The sequence below is a fragment of the Eublepharis macularius genome, chromosome 14 (assembly GCF_028583425.1).
Source record: "Eublepharis macularius isolate TG4126 chromosome 14, MPM_Emac_v1.0, whole genome shotgun sequence".
Lineage (NCBI taxonomy): Eukaryota > Metazoa > Chordata > Lepidosauria > Squamata > Eublepharidae > Eublepharis > Eublepharis macularius.
In genome coordinates, this window is record NC_072803.1 from 59,436,592 (window position 1) to 59,452,315 (window position 15,724).

General features: G+C 49.2%; 1 protein-coding gene across 2 annotated transcripts in view; it reads right to left on the minus strand.

The window, feature by feature from the left end:
• Positions 1-233: 233 nt before the first annotated feature.
• PTPA (protein phosphatase 2 phosphatase activator) overlaps positions 234-15,724 on the minus strand; it is a 41,357-nt gene continuing 25,866 nt past the window's right edge. The window contains exons 9-11 of one of the 2 annotated variants that reach the window (XM_054998182.1): positions 4,690-4,797; positions 2,694-2,772; positions 234-2,572 (exon numbers count right to left, since the gene is read on the minus strand). In XM_054998182.1, the coding sequence (XP_054854157.1) occupies positions 2,698-2,772; positions 4,690-4,797 (183 nt within the window). In that variant the 3' untranslated portion in view covers positions 234-2,572; positions 2,694-2,697. Of the gene's footprint in view, positions 2,773-4,689; positions 4,798-15,724 lie in introns of both variants that reach the window. The other variant, XM_054998181.1, reaches the window with a different exon arrangement.

The window sequence follows — 15,724 nt, forward strand, 5'->3', positions numbered from 1 at the left end:
AGTTTTAAGAAAGCTGAAGATAGTTTGTACTTGTCTTCCCACCATATGCAAAAGTAGTTTTTACCTTAGTCCTGCCACTGGCCAAACAGGTTTGGCAAGTTTTAAACAATACAAAAACCCACTAAACGTGTTTATCAGAATCACCTTCATCTCTAACCATACACTTGAATGCTCAAAACGCTTTGGGAATCTCAGCATACCCTCTACAATCCAATTATTCCATTACACGCATATCTTAACTCTTTTCATTTTATTTTGAGTCATGTTTAAACACAAGATTTGGAACACAGGCCGGTTGATACATTTAACATATGGAGGTGGAGGAGGAAGGCAGTTGCAGTGTATGTGCACAGGAGCTAAGGAACCAAATTCTGAGCGGTCAAGAGACTTATTCCCCCTACCCCTGGAGCCGGCAAAGCAATGAGGTGGCAGAGACCTGGGGTGTCAGAACACACTGCTCTGCTTCGGAAAGCAGGTGGGGGTCCTCATTTTGGAACGCTCCCCTCTGGGGAAAAAATTCCCTGTAAATAGAAAATCGGCACAGCAAGTAAAGAGAAGGGGTAGACTTGCTGTGCTAGCTTTCTCTTTGTACGGAGATGTTTATATGGATGAGACCGTCAAAGCCAGAAACCGCCAACTGCAGTCTCAAGCGGTGCAAGCCGCCTTATTCCCCTGCGTGTGCAAACGGAGTGGGTGGAGATCCAGTCAACCCCTGCTCAATTTCCTTGGGATGCAATGTGTTCGCTCCTCCAAGCATGGGCAAAACCGGAATGGGGCAAGGGCACAAAGAAATGCCCAAACCAGAGGATAAAAATGACAGTATGAATTTCTATCAAGCTTAGAATCAGGAGAGGCTTAGGCAAACTCAAGCAAAGCGATTTGACTTCACGGCCACCTTAGCAATCTTCTGGCCATCCCTTTGTGCTGTTTACTGCCAGGAATTAGAGGGTTCTGATGTTATTTTAAATATAAGTGGGGGGGGGGAATGCAGATTTGTCCAAACCGTGCATGGTTGTGGGGCCCACACGCTCCACGGGATCTGAGTATGGGACTTAAGAATTTTTATTAAGGGTTACTTCCCAGAGGACTAGGTCCTTTAAAAGCAGCCTGGATAATTTACAAGCCATCAGCCACGCCTGCAAGGTGTGCCCCATGCATCCTGTGCTTTTGCAGGCTGCAAACCCCCAGAGCTCATCAATGCCTTGGTGGACTGTCACATGCGGTCTGGAAAAAAAACCAAGCAATGGCAGGTGGCGCCTGAAGTTTGCAATCGGCTGCTCAGGAAGTCCTTGTTCAGCTAACACATCTGAAATCCATTTTAAACCTGGGGCTGCGTCTCAAAGCTTCTATGAAAGCCTACTGAGAACTGTAATATAGGCAGAGAAGTGAGGGCCTTTTTATTTGTGGTCCTGATCCCTTACAGGCAGAGAGGCATGGCGGGCTGAATATTGGTTCAAACATGGGTTGCAGGCATGCACAAGAGCTCAACCGGTAGGAGGCAGGCCAGAAAGTCAGACAGCTTAGTTGGCTCTTCTGGTTTGCAAAAGAGGATAACCACCTCTACAAATGGTTTGGTTATTGCGGTTGGCGGGGGGGGGGAGGTAATGGGCTTTTTTAAAAAGTGGGAATGTTGCCCAAAATCTCTGAACAAGTAATAGCAGCCGTTCTGAACATTTCAGCAATCTTCAACTCTTCCCTGAGGTTGATATGCGCCAAGACAGAAAGGGTGAAGTTTTCAGAGACCAGGAGAAGGACGGGGAGGGGGCCACACGTTCTGCTCTGATCCTGGCTGAGATGAAGTGGGAGGATTGAGTAGACATGAACTGCGGGGGGGGGGGGAGGGGGAGGAATAAGAAGACTCTGCTCCGACACAGTCCTTGTGCAACTGATGTCACTGCATGGGGAACTCCATTGGTCCCCACCAACCCTTGGGACATTTTCAAAGGCAAGTTGCAGGCCTCGTCTAGTGTGCACACAAAGACAGCAGACAGGAAGACAGCTTTGCTTTCATGGCCCCAACTCTCTGGCCTCTTGCACTTGAGTTTCTAGCTGGACTCTCTCCACTAGCCTGAGCCCCCACCCCTGACCCCAGCAACAGGAAACCTACCATACGTAGGCTTTGATTCCACCCCTTCCAATAAGTCAAAAGAAAGAAGCTTCAAGCAAGGAGGTGGTTTCCAACACCCTCCACCGCAGAACAACTTGGTTGGCCCTTAACCGTCTGCAATACACCCAGACCATCTTCTCAGCCCTGCACCTCGAGTCCATCCTTCCAGTAGATTCAAGAAAAATAAAGACAAAAGCCACACACACCCTAGACAGTCTCAGTGCTACAAGCCTCGCCCCTCAGTTAAAGCACTTGGATTTCCCAGCAGGCCTTCAAAAATAAAATATGAGCGGCGAGAGGCTGAACGTGCTGGGGGCAAAGGAGGGTTCGGTACAGAGGTGCAGCGAGGAACACAGCGCCGGATTGTCACCGTCCAAAGTCACTTCAAGCTCTCGCATTTTAACGGGGTCCCCCTCCTTCCATGCAAGATTCTCAAGTGCTTCTTCCCCCCTTGCTCTGCCCCGTCTGCGAACACAAAATAACCCACATGAATGAATGGGCTGCGTAGAGGTGGTGGTGGGAGGTAAGGGGGAAGAGGACAGCAGACTACGCCCCGCTTTCTCCAGCACCTCGCCCCAAAAATGACCTCCTTAAGATGTGACAGGCTGGATGGGAAGCAGGCTGCCAAACTTGAAGTGTTGGATGACAGGAAATTTCTCCAGGCACTGGAAAGAAAAAGGAAGAAGACAAGTTTAAAAATCAGCATGTTTTGTATGGCATTTGTGGCTCTCTCCTTTCCATAATCAAACCAACCGCGGGGGTTTATGTGCAGGAGCTGGGTCTCTGCTCATCATCGCCAGAGCCTCCCTGCCTAATTTGGAATGATGCTGAATTTATGTCACTTGGTCAAAGAAATCATCAAAGCGCTTTGTTTTTGCTGCGCCAAGAGGAAAGTGTTGGGAAAAAGGTCTGCCGAGATGTAGCAACCTGCAATTTGTGAACATCTTATGGATGCTTTCGCAGACGGGTCAACATTCTCAGAATCCAAAAGAAAGATAAAATGTTTGCACAGAGTGGTCTGGCAGGAGATGGGAGGGGCAAAGGAGGCAAAGAGAAGCCTAGCAAAGCTTCAAATGAAAAGAGTCAGGCAAGGCCTTAGAAGGGAGGCCTTCTAAATTAGAAAAAAATCAGGGTACAGATTATGAAGAGGAAGGGGTGGGAGAAGGGAACAGATGAGCGGCCAGATGAGAAAGGGTAGCTCCCAAGGGCACTTGGTGCTCCTGAGTCAGCCCATATACCCACTGCTCTTCCTTTACAGACATGACCAAAGGAACACTGATGTCAATGATCATTCTTGTATGTTTTATGATTATGTACCCTGTAATTCTTCTAAGCCTGTGGATGTTATCATTTTATTTCTGGCTCTCCATTGGTTCCTGTGTGTAACTCAAAGGGCTGACTTCAACCTTGGCCCAAGGGCTGTCTACGCAAGACGCATGATGAAAGTCATCCCCTAACCAGACTTGCAGTCACGTGCACCTTTGGGGGTCCCGCCTGAGGAAGCGCTCTGTAGCTCGATGCAGCTTTGGAGTGCCGCACAAGGGGATGGGTGACTTCTGCCATTCCTCCCATGCCGTTTCCCAGAGCGGCAATGGCTGTGGGAGGGCCCCTTGTTTGCCCTCTTGTGACTGAGCCTGACCTGACTCATGTCACACATCTCACGTCAACAAGCCCTCAGGGCATTAAGGGTGATAAAGTGTAGCCTCCCGCTAGGGGACACCATGTGATGGGAGAGGAAGAAAGAAGCCAACAGAAAGGGTCCAGTGGGATTAGGCATGAGATGCTGACGGCTTTAAGGAAAGAGACCAGCCTATCTTCCCTGTGCCTTTACTTGAGCTAGAGGAAGTTGAGGCAGCAGACCCCGCCCCCCGCCCCGTGCCTGGATCCAGCTTCCAAATGCAATTGATGGGACTGTTAGGGGCAAGAGGGAGGATGCAGATAGCTATCCTTCTGTTGCAGCTGGATGTGGCCTAGCTGAAATCCATTCTCAATTCCCCTTCCGCCTGCTCCTGCCATCATAAGGAGGGGGGGACCCAGCCAAGTACTGATCCACCAAAGCTCAGATCCAGGTCAAGCCAAGAGCCCCCGCCATCAATGAGGCTGGTTTGAGAAAAGGCAGCAGCCAACGATCCAACAATCCTTAGACCTCTAAGTGAACCCTAAGCCCCTTTTAAAATTCAATTTGAATGGATCTTTGAGTTTGTAGGTGCAAGCCAGTTTGGTGTAGTGGTTAAGAGCGGCAGGACTCTAATCTGGAGAGCCGGGTTTGATTCCCCACTCCTCCGCTTGAAGCCATCTGGGTGACCTTGGGCTAGTCACAGCTCTCTCAGAGCTCTCTCAGCCCCACCCACCTCACAGAGTGATTATTGTGGGGTAATAATAGCATACTTTGTAAACCGCTCTGAGTGGGCATTAAGTTGTCCTGAAGAGCGGTATATAAATCGATTATTATTATTATTATTATTATTATTATTATTATTATTATTATTATTATTATTCATTGCCAGAAACCACTCTGGGCTGAAAAAGCAGAATAAAAAACAATAAATATTGTGAAAGAAACCGTATGCATGTTGACTCACCTCTGCTTTATACATACGGATGAGGCCCTGGTTAACTTTGGACCAGGAAGGGACCGCACTGATGTTCCACAGCTGGTTGGAGTGTTCCGCGAATGGGCCGGTCTTCATCTGGAAGGCAGAAGGAGCAGGGATGGATATAGGTTAGAAAGCGGTGGCATGATGGCTTCTGACACCACGTTGTACAAGGAATGGGGAGGATGTAGAGGAAATACTTTTCCCACTTCCAGCTTCCAACTGAACTCCTTTGGCTGTCAGGCAAATATTTATTACAGGGTTTTTTTGTCCTGCTTTTTTGACATGCATAATTCCCTTTTTCCGCCTGCGTATCTTCAGAATTTATGGACAGCATGGAAGGTGAGGCGGAGCTAAAAACACAAAGCCCAAATTTCTAGCAGCAAACTAAAAGGTGCCATCATCCACGCTGTGGATGCAGAGAGGGGTACTATTTTGTCCCCTGCACCGACACCTTATAGCTCCCTTTCCATTTGGGTCTTGCAGACGTGACTGAACAGCTGAAAAATGACTGCTCATGGATGTTTCACAGTTAGGTATGCTCAGTGACTGCGTGGAGGGATATGGCACATGCTCTTTCACCTCCCCCACCCCCTGACAATCAGGGACTGGCACTGGTTGGTAGCGGGCTCCCTGGGTTCCTAGAAGTTGCCCAACCACGGGAATTCTTCTACTCCACATTTCAGAATATTTGGTAATGCAGAGACTCCATGGCAGACCCTTTAGACAACTCACTGTGCTACGTGCGCCCCAAAAGTGCACACAAATTGTCACAGTGCTTGCTTTTCTCTCAAACTCTGGACAATCCATCCTTAAACTGAAGCTTCCTTTCATTTGCTCCATGCGCTTTTATTTGGGGGAGTAGCAGTGTTTCTATTTCATTTTACATGGTCAGGAAGTGTGCATGCATTTACCATGACTATACATAACTGTGCTGGAAAACTGTCCATGCTGAACACCTTTAGACATTGTGTGTGAATGAAGTTTATATGCTTAATGAATTGCATCTATTCACTGCCACCTCCATCCTTATGTTTTGTGTTACGATGAAGATTCAATTGAGGACAAGAGGCAATGGGGGCAAGTAGGGAGCTGGGACCAACAGCCAATCACAACAGGCAGGCGTGCAAGACTCCACATGCGTCCAACACAACGGAGCTTGCAGGGAAGCTTTTCACAGCGCCATCCGATTTTGGGACACCCACTACAAACGTGGCCCACAGAAAGAACATTTGGTGTCTTGAAGTAAAAACCAGAACACTTGCATGGGGCAGAGAGAAATCCGTATCTGAGAACAGGGTGGTAGAAGAGAAACAAAGTCTGGACACATCCTAAGAATAAAACTCTGTTTTCAAAGCAAGAGAAGAAATGCAACTCTCTGTGACATCATAAACTACGAGGCCGAAGGTGGGCTAAAGAAGAACTCTGCAGGGGAAAGGCTTGTTGGATGGCCTTGCTAGAATCTCCTGGGTTTTAAAATAACTAGCTTGATTCCTTCCCCTCTTCTTGTAGTAGGAACACTCACATTCTCAGGCACACCAAAAAAGCAAGAGCTCCAAGCAAGAGTTCCGAGCAAGTATTTTAGCAACATGGCTGCCCTTTTGTGGTAACCAGGTGGCAACACTTTGTAATTTGGGGGAGAAGGGTGGAGTCTGCTGTACAGGCTTCCACCCCAGTGACATGAGGCCTCGTGAATCATGGGCCAAAAGACCTGCGCTTCTGGGCACTCCCAACAGCTGCCACAGATGGGACACATGGCTCTGCCAGGAAAGACGTGTGATTTTTCCTGCCTCTGGGCTCCCCCTTCCCCCAGTCATGCAAAGGTATTCACAAAAAAAACCAGTGAGATTCCACGTGTTATTAACAGAGAAGAATCAGCACTGGGTGAAGTGAAATATATATAGAGAGAGAGAGAAAGAGGGAGAGACAGGATGCTTCCAGACATACAGGAAATCCTGGACTGGAACTATCCAACTGACCCTAGGAGGAGGTTCGGGTTTGTGTGTTCCCTTGTTCTCATCTCTATTTGTAGGAGCAGCAACATGGAGCCAGCATTGCCGGGCAGCTGCTAAGGGCCTGGGGGCCCAGGGAGGCCCATCACCACTGACTCCTGATCGACCGCAGGCTGCAGACACGGCCATCTGCCCTCTCCATCTGGGAGACATCGCAGAGGCTTCCGAGGTGATCTCCAGTTTCCCTTGAGAGTGGCACCAGGGCAGCAGCGGAGAACTAGAACTGCATTCCGTTGTCTCCAGGAGAGAGGGTGCCCAGGTGTGCGTGCTCATGAGCAAGGAGGGGGATCACTAGAGGTCATCTAGACCAGAGCCCCCCAAGACCTGGTTGAGTCCTTCAAGGGCTGTGAGTGAAACACCTACTTTCTGGCTTTCACTAAACCATCTCACTCTGTGTTTCTCACCCTGCCTAAGTTGACTGCATTGGGAGGATCCAGTCCTAAGCATCTGAGGAAAAGGGCGTCCACAAATGTTTAAGCTGAATAAGATAATGTCATTCCTTAAGGTACCACAAAGTCTCCTATTTATTTCTGCTGCAACAGACCACCATGGTTACCCCTCCGGAATTATCCTTGTTTTCCACTGGAGGCAAGGACACTGAAGTGAAGAGCAGTTTGGAGACCATCATCCCACCCCCCAAGCGGCCACAATCCACAGAAGGTTAAGCATGCCTAAGCCAATGAAGTCAACGAAGCAGGTTAGTTGCACCTAGCCCATGTCCCTTTTACTCCAAAATGGGAGTGAACGGCAACTAATTTGGGGGAGACTTACATTAGTTGTCATTAAGTCCCATTAGTTGCCAAGTCCCACTTACAGACTTTGAACTGGATACGTCTTGGTAGCTGCCTTACATTTAGGGGCCTCTTGGAGGCATTCTAGAGCCCTTTGTCAGCGCTCACTGTTGCTGCCTCTGGGCGGGGTGCCGGCCGGGCCGGCCCTGACATCAGAGGGGTGCCAGGGATGCTGCCAGACCCTGCTCCGTGGAAGGAGGGGCAGTACACCTCACCCAGACTCCCTCTCAGTCCACTCACTGGCCTGCTCAACCTGGGCTGATCACCCTCTGTGATCTCCGCCATCCCTTCCTCCAACTACTCTCCTCCAAGCCTCTGCTCTCACTCCACTCCAACTCCACACCATCGCTCCTCCTCAAACCCACCACCCCAGTGCTCTGCCGAGCCATCCTTTATAGGGCCTTCTCTCCCCGCCCCACCCTCCTTGCAGGCTCCACCTGCCAGGCCACACCCCTCCCTGGCCTCCCAGCATTGTTCTGGGCTGTCTCAAGCTGCTGCAGCTGGGGTAGCTGGCTTGGTTGCACAGGTCAGCAACAGCTGTGTCTCGTTGGCTGGCTGCCAGGCCTCTCTGGCTGAGCTGGTTGCTGAAGTCAGGCCCAGTTGTGGCCCCTTGGCTGGCTGCCCCGCCTTTCCATCAGAATGCCTCCAGCAGCTCCACCTGGAGGGGCTTTGCTCTTGGCATCTCCTGAGCCAGGTTACTGTCTTCTAGCTGAGGTGTGGGCTGGGGCGCGGCTCTGAGCTGCTGTGGCTGCTTCTCCTCCTTGGTTGGTAAGGGCTCTGGTTGGGCAGCTGCTGGGTCCCTATTCCCCCTGTCTTTGCCCTCTCTCTTCGTTTTGCTTAGCCCCCTATCCTTCCCCTGGAGGGTGGGACTGGCTGGCCTCTCCCTGCCCCTTCTAGCCCTCTGAGGCTTTGTACCTTTGCCCCTTTCCCCTGGGATGGGCAGGTTTTGGCCCTGGCTGCCGGCTGGGGCGGCAGGGCAGCTACCTCCCGGCAAATGTTTACTAGTTTTGATGTTTTTTTAAAAAAAATAGTTATTTACATTATTTATAGTTCACCTTTCTATACAACTTTAGGTGTGGAGGTGGAGAGTGCCCTCAAGTCATAGCTGACTTATGGCAACCCTTTGTGCAGTTTTCATGGCAAGAGACTAATACAGGTGGTCCACCATTGCCTGCCTCTGCAACCCTGTTCTTTGTTGGACGTCCAACGAAGATGCCCATCCGATTACTAACCAAGGCCAAGCCTGCTTAGCTTCAGAGATCTGATGAGATCAGGCTCACCTGGGCTATTCAGGTCAGGGCAAAAGTGTAGGTAGCAGGCAGCATTTAAGGGTAGGGAGAATACCTCTTGCATAGGACAGAATGCCTCTTCTAAGACATTTACGTTACTATATGGAGCTGCCTTATACTGGTCCATCTAACTCAGTTTTGTTTGTTTATTCTGCCTGTCAGCGGCTCTCCAGAATCTCAGGCAGTGAAGACTCTTTCCAAGCCCTACTCCCCAAGACCCTTTTAACAGGAAATGCCAGAGCCTGAACCTGGGACCTCCCACATGCAATGCGCCTGCTCTACCACTGAGCCCCGACTCTAAACGGGGGGGGGGGGGGACAGATTTTCCATCATCAGAACGGCTGTTCTGTCATACGCAGATTTAGGCAATCAGTCTGTACAATTCATTTTAAACAAGTGACAGCCCCAACCGCAAAATCTCCCCATTTTGAGAAGCTTGTGTATCAGGGCCAAGCAAGACGGGCTTTCCTGTCCAAGTTGTTCCCAGCGCAGGTCCTCCAAAAATAGAACTGGGTGTCCACAAATGCATTCCTTCCCGTTACAGAAGGGGAAATTTCAGAGCACAGCGCCTGGAATCATTCTCCTGCAAAGTCCTAGCTGCTCTCCCTACCCCCCTCTCCATGGACCTCCGCTCCTTGCTTCACAAAACCTCGGAAAGGTCGCCAGGCAAGGACCAGTTCTGCCCCACGCACTGCAGCAAGCCCTGCCCGAAGCAAATCGGCTTTCCTGGCTGTCCCCCATCAGGGTTCTGGACCCCATGTCTTTCATCGAGACAGATTTCTCGAGGCCTCCCGACAGGACAGCCTCTTTGGGCCAGGCTTGCACACGCTCCAGGTTTGGATCGCGGACAGCACCCCGACTGCGTGGGCATGGCTTTCCAAACCAACATCTGCTCTAGCTGAAGCCCCTGCTATTGTTTAGAACTGAGGCGGGGAGGAGGAGAGGGGGGGCATAGCTCACTCTAGCCACAAAGGCAGAGGAGAGAAGAAAGCAGCAGAGCTGGAGAGAGAGAGCAAGAGAGGCAGAGAGAGAAAGCGCTGCAGTCCCACAGTGACCCCAGGGGAACGGAGTGAGTCAGGGCAGCCATATTGAGCAGGAAATTACTCACAGACGTTGCGTTCCTGCTTCTCTGTTCCCAAGAGAATCAGCCTTTTGTAAATGGTTCCTCTGTCAGTTAAAAAAAAGAAAGAAGAGGGGAGGGGGGAGGGAAAGCAGCTCTGCCTAGCTCCTTCCTGTCAGTCCCTTTCCTTTCAGCTGAAATCCGAGCCCACCCTTCTAAAACCTCCACAGTTAGAAGCCAGATTTAAACTGGGATGGGGGGGGGGAGAAAAAGGAAAAGGGGGGGGAGAGAAGGGTGTGCGTTTCCTACTCTTGGCTTTTTAAAGGAACACAACCCCAGCCTGGTTTCCTTCGTGCTTTCAAGTTGCACGTGGCAAGAGGGCTGCTCGGGGCTCTTCTCTGCCCAGATTCAAACGCCCCGTCTCCTGTAGACCAAGGGAGGCTTCGCGAGGGACGGGCTTTCAAAACTTTCAGAGTCCGGCTTTTCGAAAGAAGGAATAAGCCAGAGCCAAGCCAGCTGGAAAGGAGAGGGGGGAACAATTCTAGACAAAGGAACAAAACGCTGTGAAGATAAGTCAGTCTGTGTGGGAGTCTTTGGAAGAGCTGGAATTTTGTAAGAATGCAGCATGGAAAGCAGCGCAGTCATGCTCTCCTTTAGCAGATGTGGTGCCCAAGCTACCAACAATTAGACATAGTTAGCCATTTGAAGAAAAACAGGGGGGTTCTCAGGAGCGTGGAAGCTGTTGAGGTGCTTCGGCACAGCATGGGAAGTTGAAATTTCAAGATTCCCCCATGTTAGGAACAGGCAGAGAAGGAAACACATAAGTCTGGTGGTCAAAGCATAGGAGAAAAACAAAGAAATTACAGTGGCAAACAAAGATTACAGCAATTTATCTTTCCACTTTTTGTAAAACTGGCTGGCTGAGTTTGGGAAGAGATGCATTCAGTTTAATAAACTTCTTCTTTGAACAGGTCCTTGTAAACTGGACTTTTCCATTTCTACTGGTGTTGTAATGCTGTATTCTGTCACAAGGTGCCGCCAAAGTACCAATGGCTGCAACTCACATAACAAATGGCAGTGCAAGCGGCACACAGTAGCCAGGCTTAACAAAGAAGAGAGTGACATCCACTGAAGGCTGAGAATTGTGAAATCATTGCTCCTGCAACATGAGGAGGCTCCAGATTGCAGCTAATACACACAAGTAAGCAACCAGTCTGTGATAGGGTAGAGGTCAGATCAGATTCAATCTTCATTTTTAACACTAGCAAAATTCCAATAATTCAGATGGGCAGAGTGTGTGTGGAGGCAAGGAGTAGAAACTGAAATAATCCTCAGCAGCGCAGGGTGCCTCGAGCTCTGATCACAGAGTAGATCCGCACTATTTACGGGATCACCGTGAATGGTGAAATCTACGCATGCTTGGAGGCAGGGATCTGCTGCCTTCTAGTAACAAAACAACCAAATTTCCTTCAAAATGTTATCAATGTAATGATTACAAAGGCGGTGCAGGGGGAGTGCAAACAAGTTAGAGACCTCATCATACAACTGAATTGTGGACTACGATTCACAAATCTGCAAATGGCAACGCTCTGCTGCATTTTACCATCCTGTCAATGAGAGGCAGGCTACCCGGTATCACAAGTGGAGGGGAGATTTTGCTCTCACTGTAACCAAGTCTGGGAGTTTAGTGGTTTGAAGAAAGAATTTCTCCCCATCCCGTATCTTCCCTTACCCTCAGGGTCACCCTTTAATCAACCAGCAGTCAATTCAGAACGTACAAAATGAAGTATTTTTCCATACAAAGCGGAATTAATCTACGGGACTCACTCTGATAGCTTGGATAGCTTTAAAAAGACGATGAGACAAATTCATGAGTTGTCAATAGCTATTAGCCATGACAGCTAAATGAAACCTCCAGATTGAGGGGCAGTCAACCCCTAAACAACAATTACCAGGGCCAAGCAACAAGGGCTTCTATTGCCTTCAGGTCCTACCTAAAGGCTTTCCAGAAATATCTGTCTGGCTACCAACAGAAGTGAGAGTTGGACCAGGTGGTCTTTGGTCTGATCCAGTAGGACTCTTCCTATATTCCGATCTTTCCCTATAGCAATGTATTGCAACCATTCACTTAAATGAAAAAGGGGAAAGGTTCGCACCAGGTGGACACTTTTTAGGGTAGAATTCACCCCATTCCCTGCTTATGGAAATGCCAGTGAACCAAGCCTTGTTTTATCTGCAAAGCGCCGCCTCTTCATCCAGTGTTCTGTTTCTTGGTCATGCTAGAGCAGTGATGGCGAACCTTTTTGAGCCTGAGCGCCCAAACTGCAACACAAAACCAATTTATTGATTTCAAAGTGCCAGCACTGCAATTAAACCTGAATACTGAGGCTTTAGTTAAAAAAAACAACTCATACAGTTGTCCCAACTAATGAACATCTCTCTCACTCACTCACTCACTCACTCACTCACTCACTCACTCACTCACTCACTCACTCACTCACTCACTCACTCACTCACTCAGGAGCCACGAATGAAAGTAAACCAAGTTAAATCAAAGCAGCTTACTCTTCTTTAGAAAGCCAGCCCCAGCAGCCTGGCTGCTGCCTCTGCTTCCTGCTGCTAAACAGAGGGGCAGCAGGGAGGCAGCCTTGAGGAAAAGGAATCACGTGGGCAGGGCCAAAACCCATGTGATCTCTCCTCAGAGCTACTGGAACGCCGTTGCAGGCATTCCCCCTCCAAATGAGCCCTGGACCTAGCGATCAGCGACTTGGCTCATGTGCCCACAGAGAGGGCTCTGCATGCCAGCTGTGGCACGCGTGCCATAGGTTCGCCATCAGTGTGCTAGAGTGACAAAAGAACATTAGAAATGTTTGCATGTACAGATTTTTATCCTGCCTGATTGGGTCCCCCAAAAAAACGAATAGCAAAGCATAGAAAACAGAGTTGCCACATGTTTCAGCGCTGGCCAGTATCAAGAGCTGGCAACATGGCCAGAGATGCTTGAGCTCTCCACTCCCACCAGGAACAGGTTCGTTCCCCTGGGGCTCACGCAACCTCTCATGACACACTGACGGAGGCACAGAATACACTTCTTTCATGCTCCCTGCAGCAATGCCAGCACCAGCAGGGTTTAAAGAAATATGCCAGTGTTGCCCTCCACTCCCTCTTCCCAGAGGATGTGTGAATATGCACGAAGGGGCAGTGTGCTCGGTGGGCATGGAACCAGGATTCACCTGGGTCAGGTCCCCCTAAATCACAGAGCCAGCCCTGCCAAGCAGCTTGGAGCTGCAAGGAAAAAACAGCTGCACAGATGCTCTCTGCTTAACCTGGCAACATCCAACTGCCCAGCAGAACCAGGAAGTTTTGACACACTTCCTGAAAGCTTCAATGCAGTTAGCTTGGCAGGCCACTGGAGGTGGGGCGGGAGGGGGAAGAAGGCCAGCCCCTGCGTTCTCGAAGCGTGTCAAATCACCCAAGTGGGTGGGGAGGGGAGGGGGAGGCAAGGCCTGCAGGAAGCATTGCATTCCAACAAGAGGGAGGAGTCTGCAGGCAGCGTGAAATCCGCAGGAACGGCTCAGCAAAAGCCCACGTGGCCCACAGAGATGGTTTGGTTGGACCAGGGCCTGAGAGAACGGAGCGGCTTGCTTCAGCTGCAAGCTCGCTGGGTGGCCTCAGGCTAGTCACAGGCTTTGGTTCTCCCCTGCTGTTAAAAATAAAAATGAGGGAACAACATACCTAGAAGGTGTTGAGAGAGCACACGTCAGAATCGCACGGCTCACCATGAAATTGCAAGATAAAGGACTTGGTTTATGGGGGGAGTCCCTCTGCTCGGGGACAGGGAGAGACTTAAAAACCTCAGGTTTGCATTTCGTAATTTCCCAGTGATTCCACTTAAAAAGGATTCACCTTTTGACCAAGGCCAATGTAAAAATACATTTTCATTTTCTCTTAATTTTCTTGTCCTTCCTGATTTCAGGATGTTCCGGGCTAATGTAGCTGTTATCTTCCACAGCAGTAAACAACCTGACAACATGCAGATTAGAGTTAAACCTGAGAGGTTAGGTTAGCCTGATTCTGAAAGCCTTTAACATCTAAATGTAGCCAAAAACTAAACGTGGCATTGAAAGGGCACAGTTTGTTTACCCGACGGTGCTGTAAAACAATTTACTGGCCACTAGGTGGAGCTACAAGAGTTAAGTTTGGGAATCCAAACTGCGCCTCACCCTGGAATAAAACCTATGAGGAAAAGTTACGGAGCAAAGCCCACGAGAAGTTGGAAAAAAGGAAGCAGGAACAGGTGGAATTGCTTATGGAACACATAAGACCGTTCTGCTGAGAGCATCAATGCTCCACCTTACCCAGTAACCTTTCTTGAGCAAGTACCAGCATGCGCTGTCTTTAAGAAGAGATTCAGAACAAGTCAGCGTGGAACTTCAAAGTGCAACAAACATGCTGTCAGAGCAGAGGAGCATTATCAGTTGTGCAGCTTGGTTGTAGGGTAGCCTAAACCCAGCTGCTCCAAGTAGTAACAAGTCAAAACAGGGCCCGTGAGCTATGCTTTATAGCCTACCCTGTGCTTGACAAGCCCTGATTTTGCGGTCATGGGTGGAGAGTCAAAACAGGAGGCTTAGCAAGCCCTTTGTACAGACTGTGTTTGGGTCAGGGGCTCAGGATCTGTGACCTCATTTTGCTTTTCTTGCTTTTCTGGGAGGGATTCACTCCGGAGGTTAGCAGTGTCACCTTCCGCTTGCTACAACAGAAACGACCTTGGGTGGAAGAGGAGGGAAACTTGATGCTGCTCGGGATTAACACCACAGCACAAGAAGCAACGGGGCATGACTTAATAGAAGCGAATCCCAGAAGGGTAGTCGCAGTCGGTCTGTTGTGGCAAAAAAAACCCAACAGCCACCTTGTAGCACCAGGAAGACTAACAAATTTATCGTGGCATCAGCTTTTGTGGACTAAAGTCTAGTTCAGAAAGAAATTTGACTGCATTTCCTAGGACATGAATAAAGTCCAGGCATTTCTCATCTGAGACTCAGCCTACCAGATCTATGAAGGCTATGTTGTCACCAGTCACCAGTGACTTCTATTGCGAATGGTCTCTTGTGCTTGTTTTGAATGTCTGACTGTTACATAAGGTCACACTGTGTTTTTCTTGCATTCCATAGCCTTTTAACCCAGTTCTTGATAACTTTCCATCTGTAGTCAAGTGTACATGCGTTTGATGAAGTGAGACTAGTCCACAAAAACTGATGTCACCATAAATCTATTGCGCTTTAAGGTGACACAAGGCTCCTGTTAATTACTGGAAGGTAAACAGAGAGTAGGGAATATTTCCATACTGCAAGACCTTTCAGCTGTAAAGCTAGTTAGGTTGCTTCCCCATGATATCCACTTGCACCAACTGTATGCTCCCTTCCAGCCAGCTTTAAAACAATCAATAGTTTTAGTGCTATAATGTTATGATGCTCTAGCGACAATACCTATTACTGGCTTTTTAAAAAGCCAACAAAAAGCCTGCCAATGGTGGATTCGAGGGGAGGAGAACGGTACCAGACGTGGGTAGGGAGATCCAAAAATTCACACCTTTCTGCCCACACCAATACTAATCCGCTTTAAGTATGATCTTTCAGGAAAAAAATCATACCAAAGCATGTTTGAGAGAACACAGTGGAGCAGGGAAAACCTTGAAGGTGGACGATTGCCTGGACAGTGTCATGCAGAAGCACAAACGCCGCCGCAGTGAGAGGCGAGGGAGGCACAGCAGAACCTCTGTGCGGAAGCAATTCTAGGCCTACAAGGAGCCGATCTCAGAGGGTTTAAAAACGGGTGGGTGGAGAGGCATCTGCCCAAGATATCCTGTCTTAA